General features: G+C 36.1%; 1 protein-coding gene across 3 annotated transcripts; it reads left to right on the top strand.

Moving 5' to 3' along the window:
• The first annotated feature begins 6275 nt into the window (after nucleotides 1-6275).
• def8 (differentially expressed in FDCP 8 homolog) lies at nucleotides 6276-20656 on the top strand. 3 transcript variants are annotated; one of them, XM_031759509.2, is made up of 12 exons: nucleotides 6276-6407; nucleotides 7541-7663; nucleotides 12954-13048; nucleotides 13172-13321; nucleotides 14536-14677; nucleotides 14997-15161; nucleotides 16175-16302; nucleotides 16889-17002; nucleotides 17158-17238; nucleotides 18396-18536; nucleotides 18735-18844; nucleotides 19159-20656. In XM_031759509.2, the coding sequence occupies exons 2-12, from the start codon at nucleotides 7555-7557 to the stop codon at nucleotides 19253-19255; spliced, it is 1332 nt and encodes a 443-aa protein (XP_031615369.1). In that variant the 5' UTR covers nucleotides 6276-6407; nucleotides 7541-7554; the 3' UTR covers nucleotides 19256-20656. The 3 variants fall into 3 exon arrangements, with proteins under 3 accessions (XP_031615369.1, XP_039467129.1, XP_031615368.1); XM_039611195.1 differs by having other exon boundaries at nucleotides 12957-13048; XM_031759508.2 differs by lacking the exons at nucleotides 6276-6407; nucleotides 7541-7663 and adding an exon at nucleotides 10589-11043.
• Nucleotides 20657-20815: the final 159 nt, after the last annotated feature.

Raw genomic sequence — 20815 nt, forward strand, 5'->3', positions numbered from 1 at the left:
ATAAAGGGGTCAAAACATACAAAAGAGTTTGTATTGAATCCAGAATAACAGTGGTATTGCTTAGTTATCATCTGTCCATCATAAAGCCAAGTATTTTTCATCTCATTATCATCTTCAGATTTTTGCACATTGCTTGTAAGTATTATTTGAAGTCTTTATTCATGTGCAATCAAACAAAAGAAGACTGCAGCTTCTCGAGGAAATGCCTCTGCAGTCAAATAAAGAAATAGATATCCAGATTTTCAAATTATGGACAAATTATGGTTGCTGTATTGCATTAAGGGAGAAATTGTCAGTGTATTGTATCTGTAGGTATCTCTGCAGCATTTGCAGATGAGATTCTAACTTTAATTGCAGAGCTTTAAAGTTTGCCTATTTATTTGCAACATGAACATTTTCTGGTTCACATTAACAAAAATATGCAAGGCAACGTTTGCTCTGGGCAGACAGTAGAGCCATTGATATACAACACAAGAGAGGCGTTTTTTGAAATGCTCCATTTTTAAACTCATGATCAAGTTCATTTGCTGTGCCTTAAATAACAGCAATGAGCATGAGGGGATTTCCAGTTTGAAAGAAAAAGAAAAATCCCTCATCCTGTCCTCAAGGAAAAAATTAAAAATCCTAATTGTTTAAGATGATTAAAAAAAATTCTTGGCTTTTTTGTACTTCACCCACACGCACATTATTAGAGAGAAATGGCTTATTTTTCCATTTTAAGAAAGAAATGGAGGGAATGCGTACAAGTGAAAATGTACATATGTCAGTTCGGTAAGTGGACATTCTTATATACTGGTTTTCTACTTGAGCACTGAAAGCATCTATACAACATGTCTCATTCACCTGTTCACATATTCATTCATACAAGCACCTTTTTTCTACTTCTAAGTGCCTTCTATCTAACATTCCCACACATTCACACTCCTGAACATATCAGGAGTAACTTGGGGTTTGATATCTTGCTCAACCGTGTTTTGGCATGCAGACCCGAGCAGCCAGGACTCAAACCACAAAGCGACTAGTAGATGACCTGCTCTACCTTCAGAACCACAGCCACCCCAGTATTACATTTGCAATATAATTGTTTGGTTTTTTTTAAACTTTTGCTAAAATCTTTTCTTTCCAGTTAGATTTTCATATTGTAGCAGTCCATAATTGTATTACATGCATTGGCACAGCTGAAGTTTCAAAGAAACTTCAAGAGGATGAAAGATAATCCCAAAATGAATGAATGCTATTCATTGTGATGGTTTGTGTCTAAAAATAATTTATTACCCTTATTAAATAGTAATTTGTGGATGGTAGTTGCTTTGGAAGATTATCCCACGGCTTTGAAACATTCGTCTCTCCTGCCAATCCCATCTCAGATATTAAATAAATATTAAGGTTGTACTAGCTATGTAGCTGATCACGACACGCGCTTCTCAGAGGAAAACTGACATGGACCAGAACACACCGACATCACTGTCAGTGACCTGTAATGATAACGTTCACCATGAACGCCAGATTCGTGACCATGATAATAAGCGAAAAATGAACCATATGTTATCTGTAGATGTCCCACTTAATTATAATTACTGCTGATTAAAGGAAGGAAGAAATGTGTGACTACATAATTTCCAGGGAACAGCATGTTATTATTGGTGCTATGACTTCTGCCTTCATTTAGCCACACAACACAGCTCTGTTTGCAGCAAAGGAAAATCTCCACAGCTGCTTCCCCAAACGACAAACACACTCGAGCTATATCCATATGACCAGACCACAAAATGCCTACCCTCAGGGATGAATGCCAATAAAATATATTTTTAAAAGGTTTTTAATCAAATGATTTTGATTAGAAAATCTTTACATACAAAACCTGCCATAACTAAAAATAGTGGATACTGAAAACTGGAGCAATTATAAAATAACATAAAGTGATACAGTAGTTGTTCTTATTGACCATTCCTTTTCTTCCACATATCCAATTCAGGGTCACGGGGGCTCATAATTATTTTGGACTTCCTTTTGTTTACCATCTAGAGCAGCGTTCCCCAACCTTTTTTGCGCCACGGACCGGTTTATGCCCGACAATATTTTCACGGACCGGCCTTTAAGGTGTCGCGGATAAATACAACAAAATAAAACTAGTACCGGTACCGAAAAAAAGAAGATTTATTCATAACACACGTGAAAAGACCCAGGAAAACCGAGTTAACGATAAAAACGATAACAAAATAACGCTGAAAACCGGTAAAAACCCTGAAAACCATACATTTCACACCTGAGCCTCAACTCTCGCGGCCCGGTACCAAACGACTCACGGACCGGTACCGGTCCGAGGCCCGGGGGTTGGGGACCGCTGCTAGAGTACACTAGAAGCAGTCCACTGTCATCTGTTCACCTAGAAAGTCTAATTAAACACTACTGTTTCATACATTGTGTGCTTGCCTTCAGGTCTTATATTTGTTTTTTGTGTGTGATGATTTTTTTATTTTATTGTATTATTTTTTTATTTCATATTTTTTACTGTAGCTGACCTGGACAGACACATATGCATGCACTTACGCATACAGTGCTGTGATGAAGTATTTCCCCTCTTCCGTATTTCTTAGTTTATATGAATCTATCATCATCAAAATCATTGTCCATTATTCAATAATAAGAAAGAGAGTGGACATTCATCCATCTGTCTTGTGTGTATCCAATTCAGGGCCAGCAGGCTTGAGCTGTTGCACCCTGCTGTCATAGGGTGAGAGGCAGGGTAGGTTGCCAGTCTACCACAGGGCTACCACAAACAGACAGACAACCATTCACACTCACATTTGCACCTATTGCCAATTAAGAATAACCAATTAACCTAACCCTCATATCAGATTGAGATGCTTTGGCATCAGTGGCTGAGTTAAAATAAAGAGCGGGCCAATATTCCTCCAGAGCAATGTGAAAGATTCATTGCTCCATACTGTCTGATAGCAGTTCTTGCTGCTGAGGGTTGCTCAAGCAGTTAATAGGTTTAAGGAATATAACCTGACCACCTAACCACAGGGCTAAGCAGGTTTGGATAACTTTTTTCCCTTAATAAATTAAATCATTTTGTATTTATTTGGGTTGTCTTTGTCTAATATTGAAATGTGATTATCTGAAGCACGTAAATGTGACCAATATGGAAAAAAAACAACCTAGAGGCATGCACACCTCTAAAACATTTCTATACACTGTGAAATTGTTTTGGTACCCACTGAAAGTTAACACACTCGTGCACATGTGATGGTCATTGTCCATTAATGTCTTAGCCATGAAAGACCCATGTTTACCGAATCTGTAAATCTTGTGTCCAATTCATCTATACAGTGAAAATCTGCTATACAACCTCTGATACTGAACATTATCTTCATAAATCTGCTTTAAGCTGAACCAAAATGGGGCCTGAATGTAGTACTGTCATGTGTGTTTTAGTTTCCATTAGATGCAACAAGTAAGGGCAGCTCTGCTATGTATGGTGGTTATTTGTGAATTTTAATTTCAATTCAGTTCACTTTTTATATAGTTCCAGTTCACAACAACAGTCATCCTAAGAAGCTTCATACTGTATGTTAAAAAAACTTTGATTGTAAAGAGAACTTCAACAATCAGACAATACCTGCTGAATATCTGCTGAAACTGGTTTGGGTGGGAGACAGAAAAGAGACCACAACAAAAAGAAGAGAGTAGAGAGAGATAATAGTGGCATACGATGAGTGAAAATGGGGAAGTAGAAGTGCTTGGAAAAGAAGTGCTTCAGAAAAAGTCCATAAGTAGCCTGATCCTATAACTTTATTAGTCTAGATAAGAGTTATCAAAAAGGTAAACCTTTAAAGCAGTGAGAGTCTGTCTCCCAAACCCAAACTGTGAGCTGGTTCCATGGCAAAAGGCTCTACCTCCCATTCTACTTTCAGGAACTCTTAGAAGCACAAGTAACGTGACAGTCTGAAGAAAAGCTGCTCTATAAAGTCTTTAAGTAATCATTAGGCCTTATAATTCAAGACTTTGTATGTAATGGAAATAATCATCTATAGAAATAGAAATGGGGGAAAAAAAATGCTCACTGCCACAAACTTGCTACGTTTGTGCACAAATAAATGAAACTCAATGTAAAAAGGTTTTTAGGGCAGATTCCTAGTAGATTACAGAAGCGCCATCATTCCCAGAAGCAGTAAAAACAAGGAACAAGGAACAAGGAAAAGAACGAGGCACCAAACTGATCACACTGAAAAATACAGTTATGACAGACAGGGTTATGGCCTCTTCATGGATATGGCAGACATGTAGCAACATCAGTATTAATTTTCTCTGGAAGCCAACTAAGGCAGGTTATTATTATTATTATTATTATTATTATTATTATTATTATCATTATTATTATTGTTGTTGTTGTTGTTGTTGTTGAAGTAATGCAAAGTGACATTTCTGTTGTGTATGACATGGATCACATGCCTCTCTCAAACACAAGAATTTCACAGTACAGAAGACCACAGCAGATAGTGATCATCACACCCCTCTGACTAAATAAAGACTTTCAATATGTTTTAGGCCTCAGTATTGATTATGTCATGTTCCTATATTCTATACAGTTTATTTCCTTCCTTATTTATTTATTTACACTTGATGGTACGGCATGTCTCTGTGCCGTGTGGTGCATGGGATCCAATATACCAGCTACTGATCCACTAAACAGGAACCCACTGTACAACACCTTCTGACGAGGTGACTGTCACTTCATCAAAATCTGGCAACAGTCTTACTTAGAAATATATTATGTTTATATTATATTATGTTTCTTATATGTGACAAGTCTATGGATCTTTCCATGTAGATTTACATCTTTATATTTTTTAGCTTTGTGCAAAGCTTTAAATCTAATCTTCAGTGTGAATCATACATGGTAATAACTTCTAGGAACTCCCAAACTGTTGTAAATTATAATTCATATCAAGCTTGGTGGTCAAAACATTTTCTGCGAAACCAAATACTGAATACTGTTATTGGAGAAATGTTATAAAAAGACTGTCAGCTGCTAAGGGGAAAATGTAAAATTTTATTTAATATGTGCAACAACCCTGAACTCCAACAGTACCATCTCCCTCCTTTATTTGAACTTGTTTCATCATATTCCACTGAAGTGCTTTTTACATTTTTAAGCATTTTTAACCAAGGCAACAAGCCATGGTAATAAAACCACACTTAAAAAGGCTTCTCTGTAGTTGCTTGTGTATTAACAGCAAAACCACTGATATACTGGACTAGATATAAACAGACTGTTAACACTGTATTGATTGTTATTTATTTATTTTCGTTTTCTGTTGTTTTTTCAGTTTTTACGCAACATGTTTGCTGTGAAGTTGCTGTTTGCTATATTCAGTAAGCTCATGAACATTCTCTCTTAAAGATAACATCTGTGATATTTCTGACCAGTGCCTAACTCTAATTTTTCAGAAATCCTTTTGTGGTATTTAAAATGGACAGTTTATGAAAATGAGACAAGATGAGTATAACATGTGGTTTTGCAGAGTGCAGTGTTCAGGTGCTAAATTTGTAATAATTTATTTCCCCAGTAATATGTGGCCTCATTTTTTTTGTACCCTTGAGCTAAGCAGCATGAAGCGCATTTTGTCCTTGCATGAATGCAAAAATTCCCAGTTAAATGACGAGTTTGACATGGAATTTCCTACACAAATAATTCTTGTCTTCAGGCAAACAAAAGCCACTGAAAGGCCAAAGGGAACTATAAAACCAGCGGACAAACAAACAAATAATAATAATTTTAACTGCCATTAAGGAGAATTATATTGTATTTGTTGTAGAGAAAAGTATTATTTGTATGACAGTTCTTCCATTATCAGTACAATCAATAATTCATTCAAGATTATATTTAGATGACGTGTATAAAAAAAGAAAAAGACATGCAGTCAGCACTTTTAAAGGGATCTTACTGAGGAAATTAATTGGAAGGTACCTAAAATCACATAAAATGGGAAAAAACTGAGGGTGATGTTTCTTTTCAAATTTAAGGTACCACTTTATTTTACACCATTAACAGTAATCTATATTAGTATACCACGTGTAAAAACATATTTACAAAGTTGCAATACAGATGTAGCTTTAAATGTAACCTTTATTTACCACTTGAGTTTCTTTTATTTCTTCTACACTACTTCATTATGGCGATGGGTTTTTTTTTATTTTGAAAACCTCGCCGGAACTCGCTATTTTGACGGAGTATGACTTGACTTTTTTTTTTCCCCCCTGTGTGACGTTACCCATGACAGAGGCAAAACAAAACGGGGACGGCTGCCTACATTCATCATAAACGTCGTCCACAAAATATATTATTATATTATAATATAGCTGCTAGTTTGCTGCTGATAAATTCGTTCAACAACGGGGTAAGCTTCCAACTAGACGGCCGCATGACCAAACATTAGCATCAAATCAACGGACGACTTGCTGGTTTAAAAGCTTGTTAGCTAGCTAGCATTAGCTGTTTGTTGACATCCGTGTTTGGATCTGGACTTGCCCTTTCCTATAGATAGCGCCCTGTTAACGCCCTGTTAAGCTGTTTAGCTGTGATGAACGAAATAATATTAAGGTTACCTCTTAGCACATTAGGACTTACTGCAGCATCATCCTTAAGTGGTAATAATTAGTGAAATAAAGCTCCAACTTAACGTTTCTCAGTCTTTTCAGCGTTTGCAGTGTTACCTCGTTTGACCCTATTTACTTAGGTCGTCCATAAAATGTCTGTATGGCGTGTTTTTGTTGTCTGTTGAAGTAGAGCTTACACATACCACTGGGATTCATGCATCTTCAGCCTCAGTGAAAATTAGACTTAATGGCAATTAACCAGCCAAAGGGAGTACTAGTGTACCTGTCAGGCTGGCTCTAGTGTAGCTTCATAAAATCTACATGGAATTAAATTAAAATTACTACCCCTAACCCTTTAATTATGTATCAGAGTTTCCTTCGTTATGGTTACAATTTTCAACAGGAAATTTGTATTTTCTGGTATTCTAGCATATAGATGTGGAGTCTGAAAGTTTGAAAGAGTTTTGTGAGGTAGGGAGCATCTGATAAAAAAGTAGATTTTGTTTCATCTTAGATGTAAATGAACTTTTTCTGTAATGTGTAAAACTAAATCTTTTTTAAGATCTGACCTAAATTGCAAGTATAAAATAGCAGTAGCCTTGGTGTAACTCTCATTCAGGACTATGTATTATGTATTTGAACAAAGTTAAACATGTGCACGGATTCATATTTCTGCTTGTAACATGCAGCACATATTTTGCCTTTATTTTTCTTGAAACCATTGGGCTCTTAGTGAGAGTTTATGACCCATGAACAGCTCATGACCAAGTAAATGTCAACATAATCTCTATCACTGCACAGTAAGCCAAACCAAGTATAAACACTGGCTAACCAGCTTCCTTCTGAAAGTAAACTGAGATTCCTCTTAATGTTTCAATACATAAAGCCAAGAGAAGACAATTTAAAAAAAACCTCTTTTGTTTGTCTTTCTTAGATGTAGCCAATAAAATGGAGTATGATGAGAGACTTGCACTTTTTCGCCAAACCCGCCTCAATCCATTTGATCGTGGAGAGGAAGAGGATGGTCCCCAAGGAGACAAAACACCCCCGCAACATGGTGAGGTTTACCACAAGTCATGATACAACTGTCTAAGGATTGCTTTCACACCTGTAGTTAAATTCAAGAAAATAATATACATTGTTGTCTTTGTTGTCTTTCAGTTGCCTGCTTCATCGTAATATTAAGTCATATAGACAAGGTTTATTGCACCTCACTCTGAACAGTTTCACTGACTGTCTTCCTTCATTGTCACATGCATATTTAACATTTTTTAAATCTCTTTATCATGATGATGCAAATTTTGAATTTAGCCGTGCCTGTGAAAGGTGACTAGTTTGATAGACAGCAAAAAGCCCAAAAATGTGATATTCTATTAGCTAGTAGCCCGTCGCAAAAAGCCTAATTTATTCTAATTCTTAAGTTGAATTTCCAAAAAAATTGCATCTGGTCTTCCAGTGATCATTCTGCTGTTTGCTGAACCTTTGTCAGAATTGGTCTCAGTGAAAGAAGCCATTATTAATAAAGGAAAACACTGAGAAAATTACAAATTGCACAAGAACTGGACAGAAAATCAGTGGCAACAGTACTTATGGAGTGATGAAGAGAAATACAACTAGGGCTGCACAACTGACAGTGCTGGGAAGGTTACTTTTCAAATGTATTCCACTGCAAATTACAGAACACATGCCCGAAAATGTAGTTTGCAATGTAATACGTTACTCAATGTGAGTAACGTATTCTAAATACTTTGGATTACTTAATATATTGTAATGCTTTTCACAACTACATGAATGCACTAATGCTGTGTGATTTATTACTATTACTGAAGGCTACTTGCCATCGAGCTTACATTGTTAGCTGGCTTTAGCTGAGGTTAGTTCATAGACTGCTTTCAGAACTTCACATGATTATTACTATCCATCAAGTCTTAACAGTCTGCAGTCTATTTTAAATACGTAATGTGACATGTGTTCCTTTACTCCCCAGCACTGACAACTGATAATCAAGATTATTTAAATTTTTTGATCATGATTATTTTGCCTAATATTGAGATCGCACAGGGGCAGCACGGTGGTGTGGTGATTAACACCACAGGTCCTGAGTTTGATTCCACCATCTGGCCGGTGCCTTTCTGTGTGGAGTGTTCTTTTCCTTTTTCCGTGTTCTCCGTGTTTGCGTGGGTTCTCTCCAAGTACTTTGGCTTCCTCCCACAGTCCAAAGACATGCAGTTAGTGGAGTTTGGTTAATTGGTAATTCTAAATTACTCATGTGTGAATGTGAGTGTGAATTGTTGTCTGTCTCTATGTGTTGGCCCTGTGACAGACTAGCGACCTGTCCAGTGTGTGCCGTGCCTCTCTCGCCCTATGGTAGCTGGAATATGCTCCAGCCCCCACCATGACCCTGACAATGATAAGTGGAAGACAGTGGATGGATGGATTGAGATCACATTTGCGTGTAACCACAACACTGCTTTCACATCTTCACATCTGTCCAGATCTTTGCATGAAAATAAAATTGGTTCTTTTTATTTACCTAAATTCAGTAGATCTCTTTAAAGAAAAATAACAAATATTTTTTAAAAAACAGTACCAAAACCTAACTAAACAAAATTATCAGGACACTGCATGACAGGATAACATATGTTTTGTGCAGTAACTTTACCATTTTCCTGAAAGATTTATTACTCAATGTTTTTACTGGGCACATGTGGTGTATGTCTGCAATGGTACTGGATGATTCATGCTAGCAAGCACTGCAATGGTTTTCTTGGCCTTCATGCATGAATTTTACTGCAGTTTCTGGTGTCTTTTTAGGTGATTGAAGTTGTGTTGCTTTGCAGTGCAGACAGATAGAAGTAGCTGCATATGATTTGTTCCCGAACACTTGTGCCAAATCCAAAGCATTCCCAAACAACAGATGATGATGTTTTGAGGGACAAGCTCTTCATATCTGTCTTTCAGCATAGTGTTACTCCAGGAACCGGCATGTGCCAATCACAGTGCTTGATTTGTTTTTACTTTGGATTTTAATTGGGAGCGGACACATTTGAAATATTGCTCAATCATGTTCATTTAATTGTGGGAAGCTAAAGTTGCAGTTATACAGCCATCTGTAAAGCCTGGTGGTGGCTCTGTCATGCTTTGCGGCTGCATTTCAGCCAGTGGTATTTGGGATCTTGGCAAAATTAATAGAATTATGAACACAGAAAAGTACAATCAGGTTTTTATCCGCCATGCAGTACCATCTGGAATGCGTTTGATTGGCAGCAGCTTCATTTTTCACCTTGTCAATGACCCCAAACATACTGCTAGTGCTGTGAAAGCTGTACTTAAATAGAAAGAAAAACAGTGTTACAGGCAGTTATGGATTGGCTTCTCCACAGTCTGGTCGTCAATATTATTGAAGCAGTGTGGGATCATCTTTACAGAGAATGGAATAAAAGACGACTAACAAAAATTGTCTGAGAGAGGCTGTGTTGAAGAAAGTGGTAATACCAAATATTGACTTTCAAGCTTGTTAGAATTTTACAAATATCTGTTTTTGCCTTATATATAGCATTTCCATTTATGTTTTGACATTTTTTAATAAAGTACTGCACCTATTTCCCATTTTTATAACATAATATAAAGAATTGAAAGGTGGCTATAAACTTAGGGACAGTACGTTTTATTGTGACGTTTACCTTTCTAAAACAGTTTGTTGTTGCAGTGGGAAGTGGGTTTTTTTGCATTCATGGTTCCAGTTTTTCCTAAATGTCACTATGTGTGTTTGTTTCCTTTTCAAAAACACAAGCAGTATATCTCAGTTACTGTATAGGCAATAATTCCCTCATTAAAGTTAATTTGTGCAGAAACATTTCATCACTCATCCAGGTGACTTGTTCAGTCTCAGCTGACGGCAGGTTTCCCCAACCTTATAAACAGTACATTTGCATAATAACTGAAACTAGCACCACTGACAAACATGGGCTGTGAGGTCAGTTTCTTGATCATTAAGCAGTCAGCTGAGACTGAGTGATGAAACATTTCTCCCATGACAAATGCTACATCCAGATGAACAGAGTCAACTTTTTGAGATTTCCTTACCTGGATGATTGAGCATACATCAATTTGTGCACTTAGTTTAATAGTTTCCTTGTAATGTAGGGCAGATCCTGCTAATGCATAAGGAGCAAGGACACTGGACTGTTGTGACTAAGGAAAAGGAAGTTGGAAATGCTGTAGCTGAAGTAGAGGAAATGAAACGAATGCGAGTAAGCAGTACTTCAGTAACACTTCCTGTAATTTAGGACTTGGAAAAATACACTTTTTGCTTTTTGATGAGCAAGAATGACTCCCTGATAGCTGTTCTGATTCTACGGTGCCTCATTACTCTGAGTCTATTGGGAACTACAAGGCTGAATTCCTTCAACATGTTTTGTTCAGAGGTGTACGCAGGTAACAACACTGTTTGTATATTGTGATTCTTTTAGTTTATTAAACATTATTTGAATAGCTAAACACTGACTTAATCTTTTTAAATATATTTGAATTTGTTCAACCTTTAAATTCCATCATTCAGTTCTGTTTACTCATTTTTCACTTCATCAGAATAATCTCAGTTGTCAGTGTGGACAGCTGAAGGTTTACTCTCAGTGCACTTTAAATGTTAATTTGTCACTTGCTTGAATTTACATTCAGGCTTGTATTGTAACAGATGAACATGCCAAACATTGGTTTGAGTAAAGAATGGATCTTGATCAGACTTGTGAAAGTCTTGGTGTCAATTACTGCTGCGCAAATTTTGTTATTGATGTATTTACACCAAGTAAATTCAGGGCCAGTATTCCTGATACCAGTACTGATACTGATAGTTTTAACTTGTAGACAGGTTATGTAGGCCAGATTAGTGCGCAATGACTTAAGAGAAGAATCATCATTAATTTGCTAATGCTGATCACGTTTTAATCACTGTCACTTTTATTTTTACTTTCCACCATAACACATAACAAAACATCTTTCAGATTTTCATGTATCTTGAAACTTTGGGTTTTTTGAAGACCAGGAATGTAAATGTGCCTGTCTCTAAAGCACTTTGGGTGAACTTCTGTTGATTAAATATGCTATATATGAAAAAATAGATGTGACAGTCAACACAAACTATATATTTTGTGTATATTTTTATGAATGTTAATTTAGTATAGTAGCATATAGTGTATAGTTTAGTATAGTTTTTTCATTTCTAAAAAAAAAAAATCATTTATTTAACGCAGTTCAGTAGGCTACATACTGAACTTGGAGGATAGAAACAAAGCATCGATCCTATCACACTAGTATCTATCTAATTCCAAGGCCAGCATTTGCATCAATACTATTGATATTTGGATCATTCTGCCCACCTCTAGTAACCATTGTCCTTAATGTAAATATGTAAGAAAAATTGTGTATGTTTCTGTTCTGTGTCCTGTGTACTGTTTGTTTGTATATGTGTCTTTTTGGCTGCTGTTACAACCAAATTTCCCCTTGTGGGACAATTAAAGGATTATTCTATTCTATTCTATTCTATTCTATTCTATTCTATTCTATTCTATTCTATTCTTATTATTCAATTATTAAACTGTATGAAACAAATTGAGATCGGTAAAAAGTTGTTGTTGTTTTGTTTTTTTTAAACAAAAGTACAAGCCATGACCCATTATAGTTACAATACATTTTTATCTGCACATTTCTAAGAAAATGAATATTGACTTACTGTCAGGTGGCCATAAGCTTGTTAGCATTACTTTGCCAGAATGTTCACTGTAGTAGGTGGTGCCAGTTGTCTTTACCTCCTTTTCCAATGCCCTCAACTTACCTAAAAAAAGAAACATCCATATCTGCATTCATAGAATATCACAGATGAAACACTTTTGTACAAAAGAAAAAAAAAGATAGTAACATACAGAGAAAAAAAATGTTTATACTGTGGTTTAACTAATTTCGACACATTCAGAACGAATAATTGTGGAAGAGATTGGTTGCAGACATGTAAATGTAACAGTAATAAAGCAGTAATAAAGCACTTCAAAGTTCATTCAGCCTGTGAGCAGCAGTTGTAATGACTCTGTATGCCTACACCCTGACTGTCAACTGACTGAGTTATACATTGCCAAATGTTGGTGGATAATCACACATGAATTTTCCAGTTGCATTTTTTGTGCTGTTCTTTCCCTTCAAGAATTCTTAAGGGGTAAGTCAGTGTAGGAAATGCCTTGAGTTGCGATAGTCATGTGGATGAAATTAGCAAGCGTGACCGAGTGCACTTGCCAGAATGTAGTGTGTATGCTTGAAGAAGAACAGCGCTTTATGCAATGTTTTCCTCAATTTAGAAGCAAGACCTGAGGTTTTCCCTGGGACCAGAACACACGGTTCAGATCGAACCATGGACCTCGGTCTAGCTGAGGATCACTTCTCAAGGCCTGTGGTAAGTACTGCTTACTTTTTTCTGATTTGTAACCCAGTAAAAATAATTTATCACTTTCAATTTAACCGTTTATACTGTAAAATGTGAAACTTCGTTGTCTTCCATTTTCATATCATGTTACAGGGTTCTTTTGTGGCATCAGACATTGAACAGCTTAAACTGGCCATAGAAGAATGTAAGAAGCTGATCTTGGAGCTGCCAGAGCATTCAGAGAGACAAAAAGACAATGTGGTGAAACTTATCCACCTGCGCCTCAAACTGCAAGAACTTAAGGTTGGGACTGAGGGGAAAATTGAGCAGAGCATAACATTATATTGTAGTTGTGTGTTCTTGGATAAGTGTAACAGGCTTTAAATATTAATGGAAATGTGTACAAATGCAAAGTTCAGTTTTATTAAAATAGTTTTAAATTATAATGTCATCTGAAAGACTTTGTAAGGTCAAAACCTTAAAATCAAGAGGAACTCTTAAGAAACCCTTTGAGAAGTGACCATGTGTGGAGGATTGATGTCAGAAACATAGGAGGGGGAGGAGATTCTTAGTGATCCTGTTGGGCCAGTAAGTATACAGGGTCTAAAACACTCCTCACTGCTTAGATTTGAGTATTTATGAAATGTGTGAAAATGCATTGCAGACATTCTTGGAGAAGAGTTGGCGAAGAGTTTGTGGAGATTAGAAACTTTCTGCATAAATTCCCTAACAGATTTTTCTTTTTTTGTTTATAAATGATAGAAAACAAAGTCTTACAGTCTAGTGTCTTAAAGGGCTTTCAAATAAACAAGCTCATTAATCAAGCCCATTCATGAACAGCAAAGATGGTATCAGTTATCATCTGGCTTTGTTTTTCAGTGCATTGGTTTGTTTCCAATAGCAAGATCCAGGTTGACCAAGAAAGATTATTCTCTGAAGTCACCCCCCTATGTCTTAACAATTCGGCAGTTTCTTCACTTTAACAACACTTAAACACTAACAACACCACTTTAACACACGGGTAGTGTGTCACGCTGATTACTGTAACATAATCAAAATGTTAAAGCATAAGTCACTGTGACAATGACGGACAAAGGAATCTTCTTTTTTTTTTTTAAAAATAATAAAAATAAAGCAGTGAAACATATCCAATTGCTTAGCTTGATTCTGAACATCCATAATCTCTTTCATTTTGAACTTTATCATGTGAAGCAACTAAAATTATATCTGTATCTATGAAATTTACCCAGAGTACTTCATATTACATCGTAAGACAAAGTTCAGCAGAAAAGTTTTGTGAATCAAAAGAGTTTCATACTTCAGGAAATTAATCCTTGATGTTTTTTTATGAATTCCCATCAGTTTTGTTTAGGCTATACAAAACACAAGGTAGCGTAAGTGTAAAAATCTGTAAAATAATTAAATTGCACATAGGTTGCTATCTCTTGCAGCTGTACACAAAACAGTGTTACAGCCATGTTTTGTGTGTTCTGTTTTTCGCATTCATCATTTTAAAGGATCCAGAGGAAGATGAGCCTAATCTGAGAGTCCTACTGGAGCACCGCTTCTCCAAAGAAAAGAGCAAGAGTGTGAAACAGACCTGTGATAAGTGTAGCACTATCATCTGGGGCCTTATCCAGACTTGGTATACCTGCACAGGTGAGACATAGTAGATACTGGTAGAGCGCTGTAAGATTACCGAAAGTTTAGTTCCCAAAAGTTTGAAACATTTCTGTTAACACTGCTCAAAATTCAGACTTCTAATATCATTTGCTGTGCTCTCAAGTCTTAATACACTCAGATGGTAATTAGAGATCTGTGCAATCCATTTACCCCCTAGTACAAAGAGGCTTAACATCCATTCTGTTGTATGAAATGTTTCTGTCTGAACCAGTGACAGGTGAGACAATGAGTAATCTTGATGGCAAAAGCAAAACTTTCTATATTATAATTTGAAGTTATCTCTTTCTTATTTCAGGATGCTATTATCGTTGCCATAGTAAGTGTATGAATCTGATCACTAAACCCTGTGTCAGGTCGAAGGTGAGCCACCAGTCTGAGTACGAGCTCAGTATTTGTCCTGAAATAGGACTAGACCGGCAAGATTACCGCTGTGCAGAATGTCGTGCACAAATTTCACTGAGTGAGTACAAATTCAATATGTTTATGTTTGGTTAGCCCAGTTAGGAAATATATATATATGTGTGTATAAAAAATATATAATAAAAGTGAAATAAGAAATACTACCGTGCATGTACAAACTGTTCTGGGGAGAGAGTTTCCAGTGGTGTCAGTTTGTCTCCAGGCTCCTTAGGAAGTTTTTTTTGCCAGAAAAACTGGGCACGTTAGAGAGGGAGTTAACCAAATATTTCTGTTACTGGCTGAATTTTCAGATTTGATCAGTCAAAACATTCAATAATTCCATAGTGACCATCTTTTTAAAAACATTAAATTTACCAATTTTCCCTTGAGGTGTGAGAGTACATGTATGGGTCACAGGTGCAGCTGCAAACTGGTGATAAAGGGAGTAGATGTTGTCAGATTTCCTACCAGTGATGCCTGGAAGTTCTTAAAACTTTTTCTTACTTCAAAATGTGTCTCAGGTTGCACAGGTAATTCCTGTCTTCAACATAGCAGCAGGCTTCTGAAGGTTCAGCCTTCGGGACAATATTAAATTGCGCACAAATAGTTATCTGGAGCAAAGATGCAAAACTTGGTCTTTACTGCAATAACCTTTGATAAGTTTAATTATGCTTAAACAAGGTCATATTAAACAAGATCGAGATCATATTTTTAAGGCGCATTGGCAGCAGTATTTTAAAGCCCAACTTTTACCGCAGTGAAGGAAAAGAAATGTTTTGTGTGTTGTTGACATTGTTGCAACCAAACTACATCTATATATCTATATATCTATCTATCTATATATATATAAAAATAAATATATGTATCACATTGTCAGTGATAAATTAAATGACAGTTAATAGATTATGACAGAATTTGTCTGTGAAAAGTCTAAAACGACCTCTGGTATGCCTTAGTATGATGTGGAATATTTATATATTTATGTTTTCTATAGTATTTTAAATGTATTTTGGCGATGTGTACATGTTCTTTTGTTTTATAGTTTAACTGTACTGTTTTGTATTTATCTGGCAGGGGGCGTACCTAGTGAAGCCAGACAGTGTGACTACACTGGTCAGTATTACTGTAGCACATGCCATTGGAATGACACAGCCGTCATTCCAGCTCGTGTCATCCACAACTGGGAGTTTGAATCAAGGAAGGTAACCTCAACAACCGCAGATACACTCAGCACATGACAATAAAATTTATAAATGTGTAAACTATATTTCATTAACATGTTTGCTGAACATTTTGATTGGACTGAAAGAGGCTGAAATTTGTAAATGTGCTTTTAATATTATTTAGTGGATGCTACTGCTTTACATCAAAGTTAGACAGAATCGTATACATATACATGCATATCACGCATGGATATTCTACTGATTAACTCAATTTACTAGTCATAAAGAGTACCACAAAAACTGCGAAACCATCCTTTAAAGAAGTTTTCCCAGGTTTGAAAAATGTACTCAAGGGAAGTCAGATTAATGTTATTTAAATGTCACTCAACTCAATTACATTCCGATGTCTGGTAGAATCATTTATCTGGTGGCATGTGACCTACTTTTAAAATCAGCCCAGGTCAGGGCGAGGTTTGTGAATTTGAATCAGATGATACACATTTACTCGTTAAAGTTGTCGACCAGTGCAGGATTAACCAAGCTCACTGTCTTATGATGAAGGTATGTCAGTGTGTTTGGAGAGCGTATTGAGCAAGTTTGTGTTCTGATAGTGTCTCTATCTCAGGTTTGTCGCTCCTCAATGCGCTACCTGGCCCTGATGATGTCACGCCCCGTGCTAAGGCTGAAAGAAATAAACCCGCTGCTATTCAACTTTGTGGAGGAACTGGTTGAAATCAGGGTGGGTAGCTTCCCTTTTAAGTTTTCATCCTATTTTGTAATAGACTTGTTTTAAATAAATAATTGCTTTCGCAGTTGTGTTGTCAGCCAACCTATCCCTAACTCCATTCACTAAGAGTGACAGAAATGTTTGTGTGTGTGTTTTTTCTCCCACAGAAACTTCGTCAAGATATTCTGTTAATGAAACCCTATTTTATCACCTGCAAGGAGGCAATGGAAGCTCGGCTGCTACTACAGGTCAGTAACTTTTTATTGTCAGAAGTTTCATACGTAATATTTAGTAGATTTTAAATTTAACAAGGACTTGCTTTCAAGCAGAAACGTTATAATAAATTATCTCAATTAAACCTGATCCAAGCAATACTATTAGCCTATTAGACAATTCTGCATGTAAATCATAAAATTATCTTGTAATTGCCCAGACAGTTGTATAAAACATGGAATATTTAAAGGAGCCTCATTTAAATGCATGCAAATGTTCTGAAAAAGAGGAAATGACACAATTTCCAACATAGTTCACGAAAAATGCTTGTATGCCCAGAAATTTGTCCCTAACAACTTGGTTAACATTAGCCTACTATAAGTAAAGCATCTTATTTATGCTGGAAAAGTGCAGTCCACCACTGAACCTCTGAATCACCCAGGTTTCTTCTTGCATAACAGTGGCAAGACTTAGATACGCTGTCAAAAAAACAAAACCTCTTATTCTTCACAAAATGTGTGATTCTTTTCATATAATGTTGGAATGAAGAACTGATAGCTTTTTTTAAACTGGCATTTACAAATTTAGACTAGGCCTTTTTTTCTCAGTTGTATACAAGCGTGTGTGTATTTGTACAAACAAACATGCGCAATAAGAAAGTTTTTTTTTCATTATCATATTATAAACAGTTAATATTGTTTCAGTCTCCACTGGATGATCAGCGTTTACAATTTAACCCTTCAAAGAGAGCAAGAATGTAAACAACCCAGTTTGGAAAACTTGCTATCAATTTACTTACCATTTAAAAAAATGCAAATGGAGCACTGACACAGGCAGCCTATTAGCAGTATGTTAAAACAGCACCACCATGTGATAGAAGTGAAGAGTACTGAACTAAAGAAGGCTGATGATGTACAGTCGGGTGAGCCACTGGATATCACTAATTACCTTGCATAAATTAAATTGACTCTTGTGATCTCAAGTTCTGTATTAGCTCAGTTTTAATCTATACTAAAAATATTTGTATGATTTGTCAGTTTGAATTGTTTTAAAATGTTTCCCCACTGTTAAAATAAATAAATAATATGTTTAAAACTATGCTTGAGTCTGATATCTCTTTTTTTGCACTAAAGAGTTGAGTCTCATAATATGAAAGTTGCCCATTTACTTCTTTTGCATTTATATTTTCCAGCTACAAGATCGTCAACACTTTGTCGAGAACGACGACATGTACTCACTACAGGATTTGATTGACATTTCCACTGGCAGACTGAGCTGTTCCCTCACAGAGATCCACACCACATTTGCTAAGCACATCAAACTAGACTGCGAGGTGAGCTCATACATAAAGCACAAACTTCCCTACTGATGGCACTGTTGAACTATATCATGAAGAGGAGGGGCTGTGTTGGACTTGCAAATTCACCATGTTGTACTAATATATGGCTGAAATGTTTTTAGTATTTGTTGATAGCGTTGTATCTTTCTGTGCCATATTAATGGTTTGCGCTGTCCATGTGTGTATTTGTAGCGCTGTCAGGCCAAAGGATTTGTGTGTGAGCTTTGTAAGGAGGGAGACATCCTGTTCCCCTTTGACAGTCACACCTCAGTCTGCCATGACTGCTCTGCTGTCTTTCACAGGTTAGTCATCACCAACGATTTGGGCTCAAAAATACAGCAAATTTTCTGTTTGTGAAGTGTTTAAAATTAATTGATAAAAGGAAATTGTTTGTATAAAAGTTTTGAGTGGAGCTACCAATAATCCAACAGATCTTCAGAATAACATACCTTCAAATTGCATTGCTAAAGTAGTATAAAGACAATTTCTGTTTAACAAGTGGTACTTCAATTAGCAAAGCACTATGATTTCCCAATTATGAAACTGTTACTAAAAGAAATAACCAAACTGACATGAATGTTACAATGTTGATGTTTTTTGTTGTGTACCTCTGTAGAGATTGTTACTTTGACAATTCCACAACTTGTCCACGATGTGCACGAATGACTGAGCGTAAGCAGGATGAAGAGGAGCTGGATGTGAAAGAAAGCTAACTCTGGAAAGGACCGTGGGATTTAAGTGGATGCTGCACTTTGCTTCGTTATTGGAAAAAATCTGATCTAAGTTTAAAAACAAAACAAAACATATAATCTTTCTTTATTTTGTTTTATGATTATGCTCTGACTTTTGTTTTTCCTGTGCACTGCATTATGAGGCAGGATATTTAAAATTCATCTGGAAATTAATATATTTTTATCAAACCTTTGCATTCCTACAGAACTTAGATGTAGTGAACCACTGCGTGTATGTTTAATGTTGGTGTGTGTTTCTAATTTTACAAGTAAATGCTCTGTAGAGAAAATCCACCTGATCAGTAGGTGGTTATGCATGCAGAAATTGTATATTTACTGTTACAAGCCTCAACTACTTTAATCCAAACTGCCAATAATGCTGAACTTTAAAGTTGCCATATATCAGAATTTTAAAGTTTAGAACCCCAGCTTCCAATAGGAAAATCGCCAAAAATATGCCTTTCATCATCCAGTTCCTGTGCTGCCATGTCCAAGTTTCAGTTTATTAGGTTCAGATGGGTGATGTTGCACAAAAAAAAAGCTATGTGTTGACATAGTTTAAAATGGGATTAAATCTGTTAGACTGTGTGATCAGTTGGTCACTGCCACTTACCCCCCCCCCCCCACTTTTTTGGACACATTGTCTATGAGTTCAATTGCTGTTTATTTAGAACCAATATATTGATCTGTTGATATTTCATAAAGTCTTCAATTATGTAGATTTTCAGACCTTAACTGTTTATTTTCAGCTCTTTTCCTATTTGCACCGTACCGAATGGTATAGGTGAACAAAAAAATGAATGTGTATACATACAATCGCTGAATACATAACTTCAAATATGCGTACTGTATTGGCAACAGATATATATAATGAAAGCATGCATTAGCAGTACGGTACTTTTCCTTGTAAAGAGAATTGTTAAACTGTAAGACACAAAGACTATGAGAGTTGTTTTATGTGCTTTCATTTTTTTTAAATTCAAAACTGTGAACTAATGCCGTGCAGTTTAATATGTGTTTAATCAGTACTGTTTTCATGCAGTGTAGCAAATATCTGTTGATGCTCATTAAAATTGTGTGCCTAAGATTGTCAGGTTACTTAACAGCTGTTATCCAAACCTCTTCATAGCATCATGGTAGTTGTTTCAGTCTTAATTCCCTTAATTAAGTCTCTGTATGTTAATTGCAAACTTTGGTTAATGTGTAAATGCTGACCTTTACGTATTTGTTTTAAAATAATGAGTTTTGGCTGTGTTATCTTTCAGCATGATGTATTGTATATATATATTTTTTTTCAAACTAATGGACTTACATGGTGTTGTAGACACCATGGCTTGTTAAACATGTGAGTAGTGCATGAATAAAGTAATGAAATGTATTTAAGCAATGGTTTTAATTCTGTCTGTTAATGACCGGTTTGCAACTAAGAACATCAAAAATACCCAAATGAAGATAGATCTCTTTGGCTTTCCAACATAACTAGACCTTAATACAAAAGACCTTCTTCGGGGGACCTTTTATGAAACATTTTACTTACATGTG

This window comes from Oreochromis aureus, linkage group 1 (genome assembly GCF_013358895.1).
Source record: "Oreochromis aureus strain Israel breed Guangdong linkage group 1, ZZ_aureus, whole genome shotgun sequence".
In the NCBI taxonomy this organism is placed as follows: domain Eukaryota; kingdom Metazoa; phylum Chordata; class Actinopteri; order Cichliformes; family Cichlidae; genus Oreochromis; species Oreochromis aureus.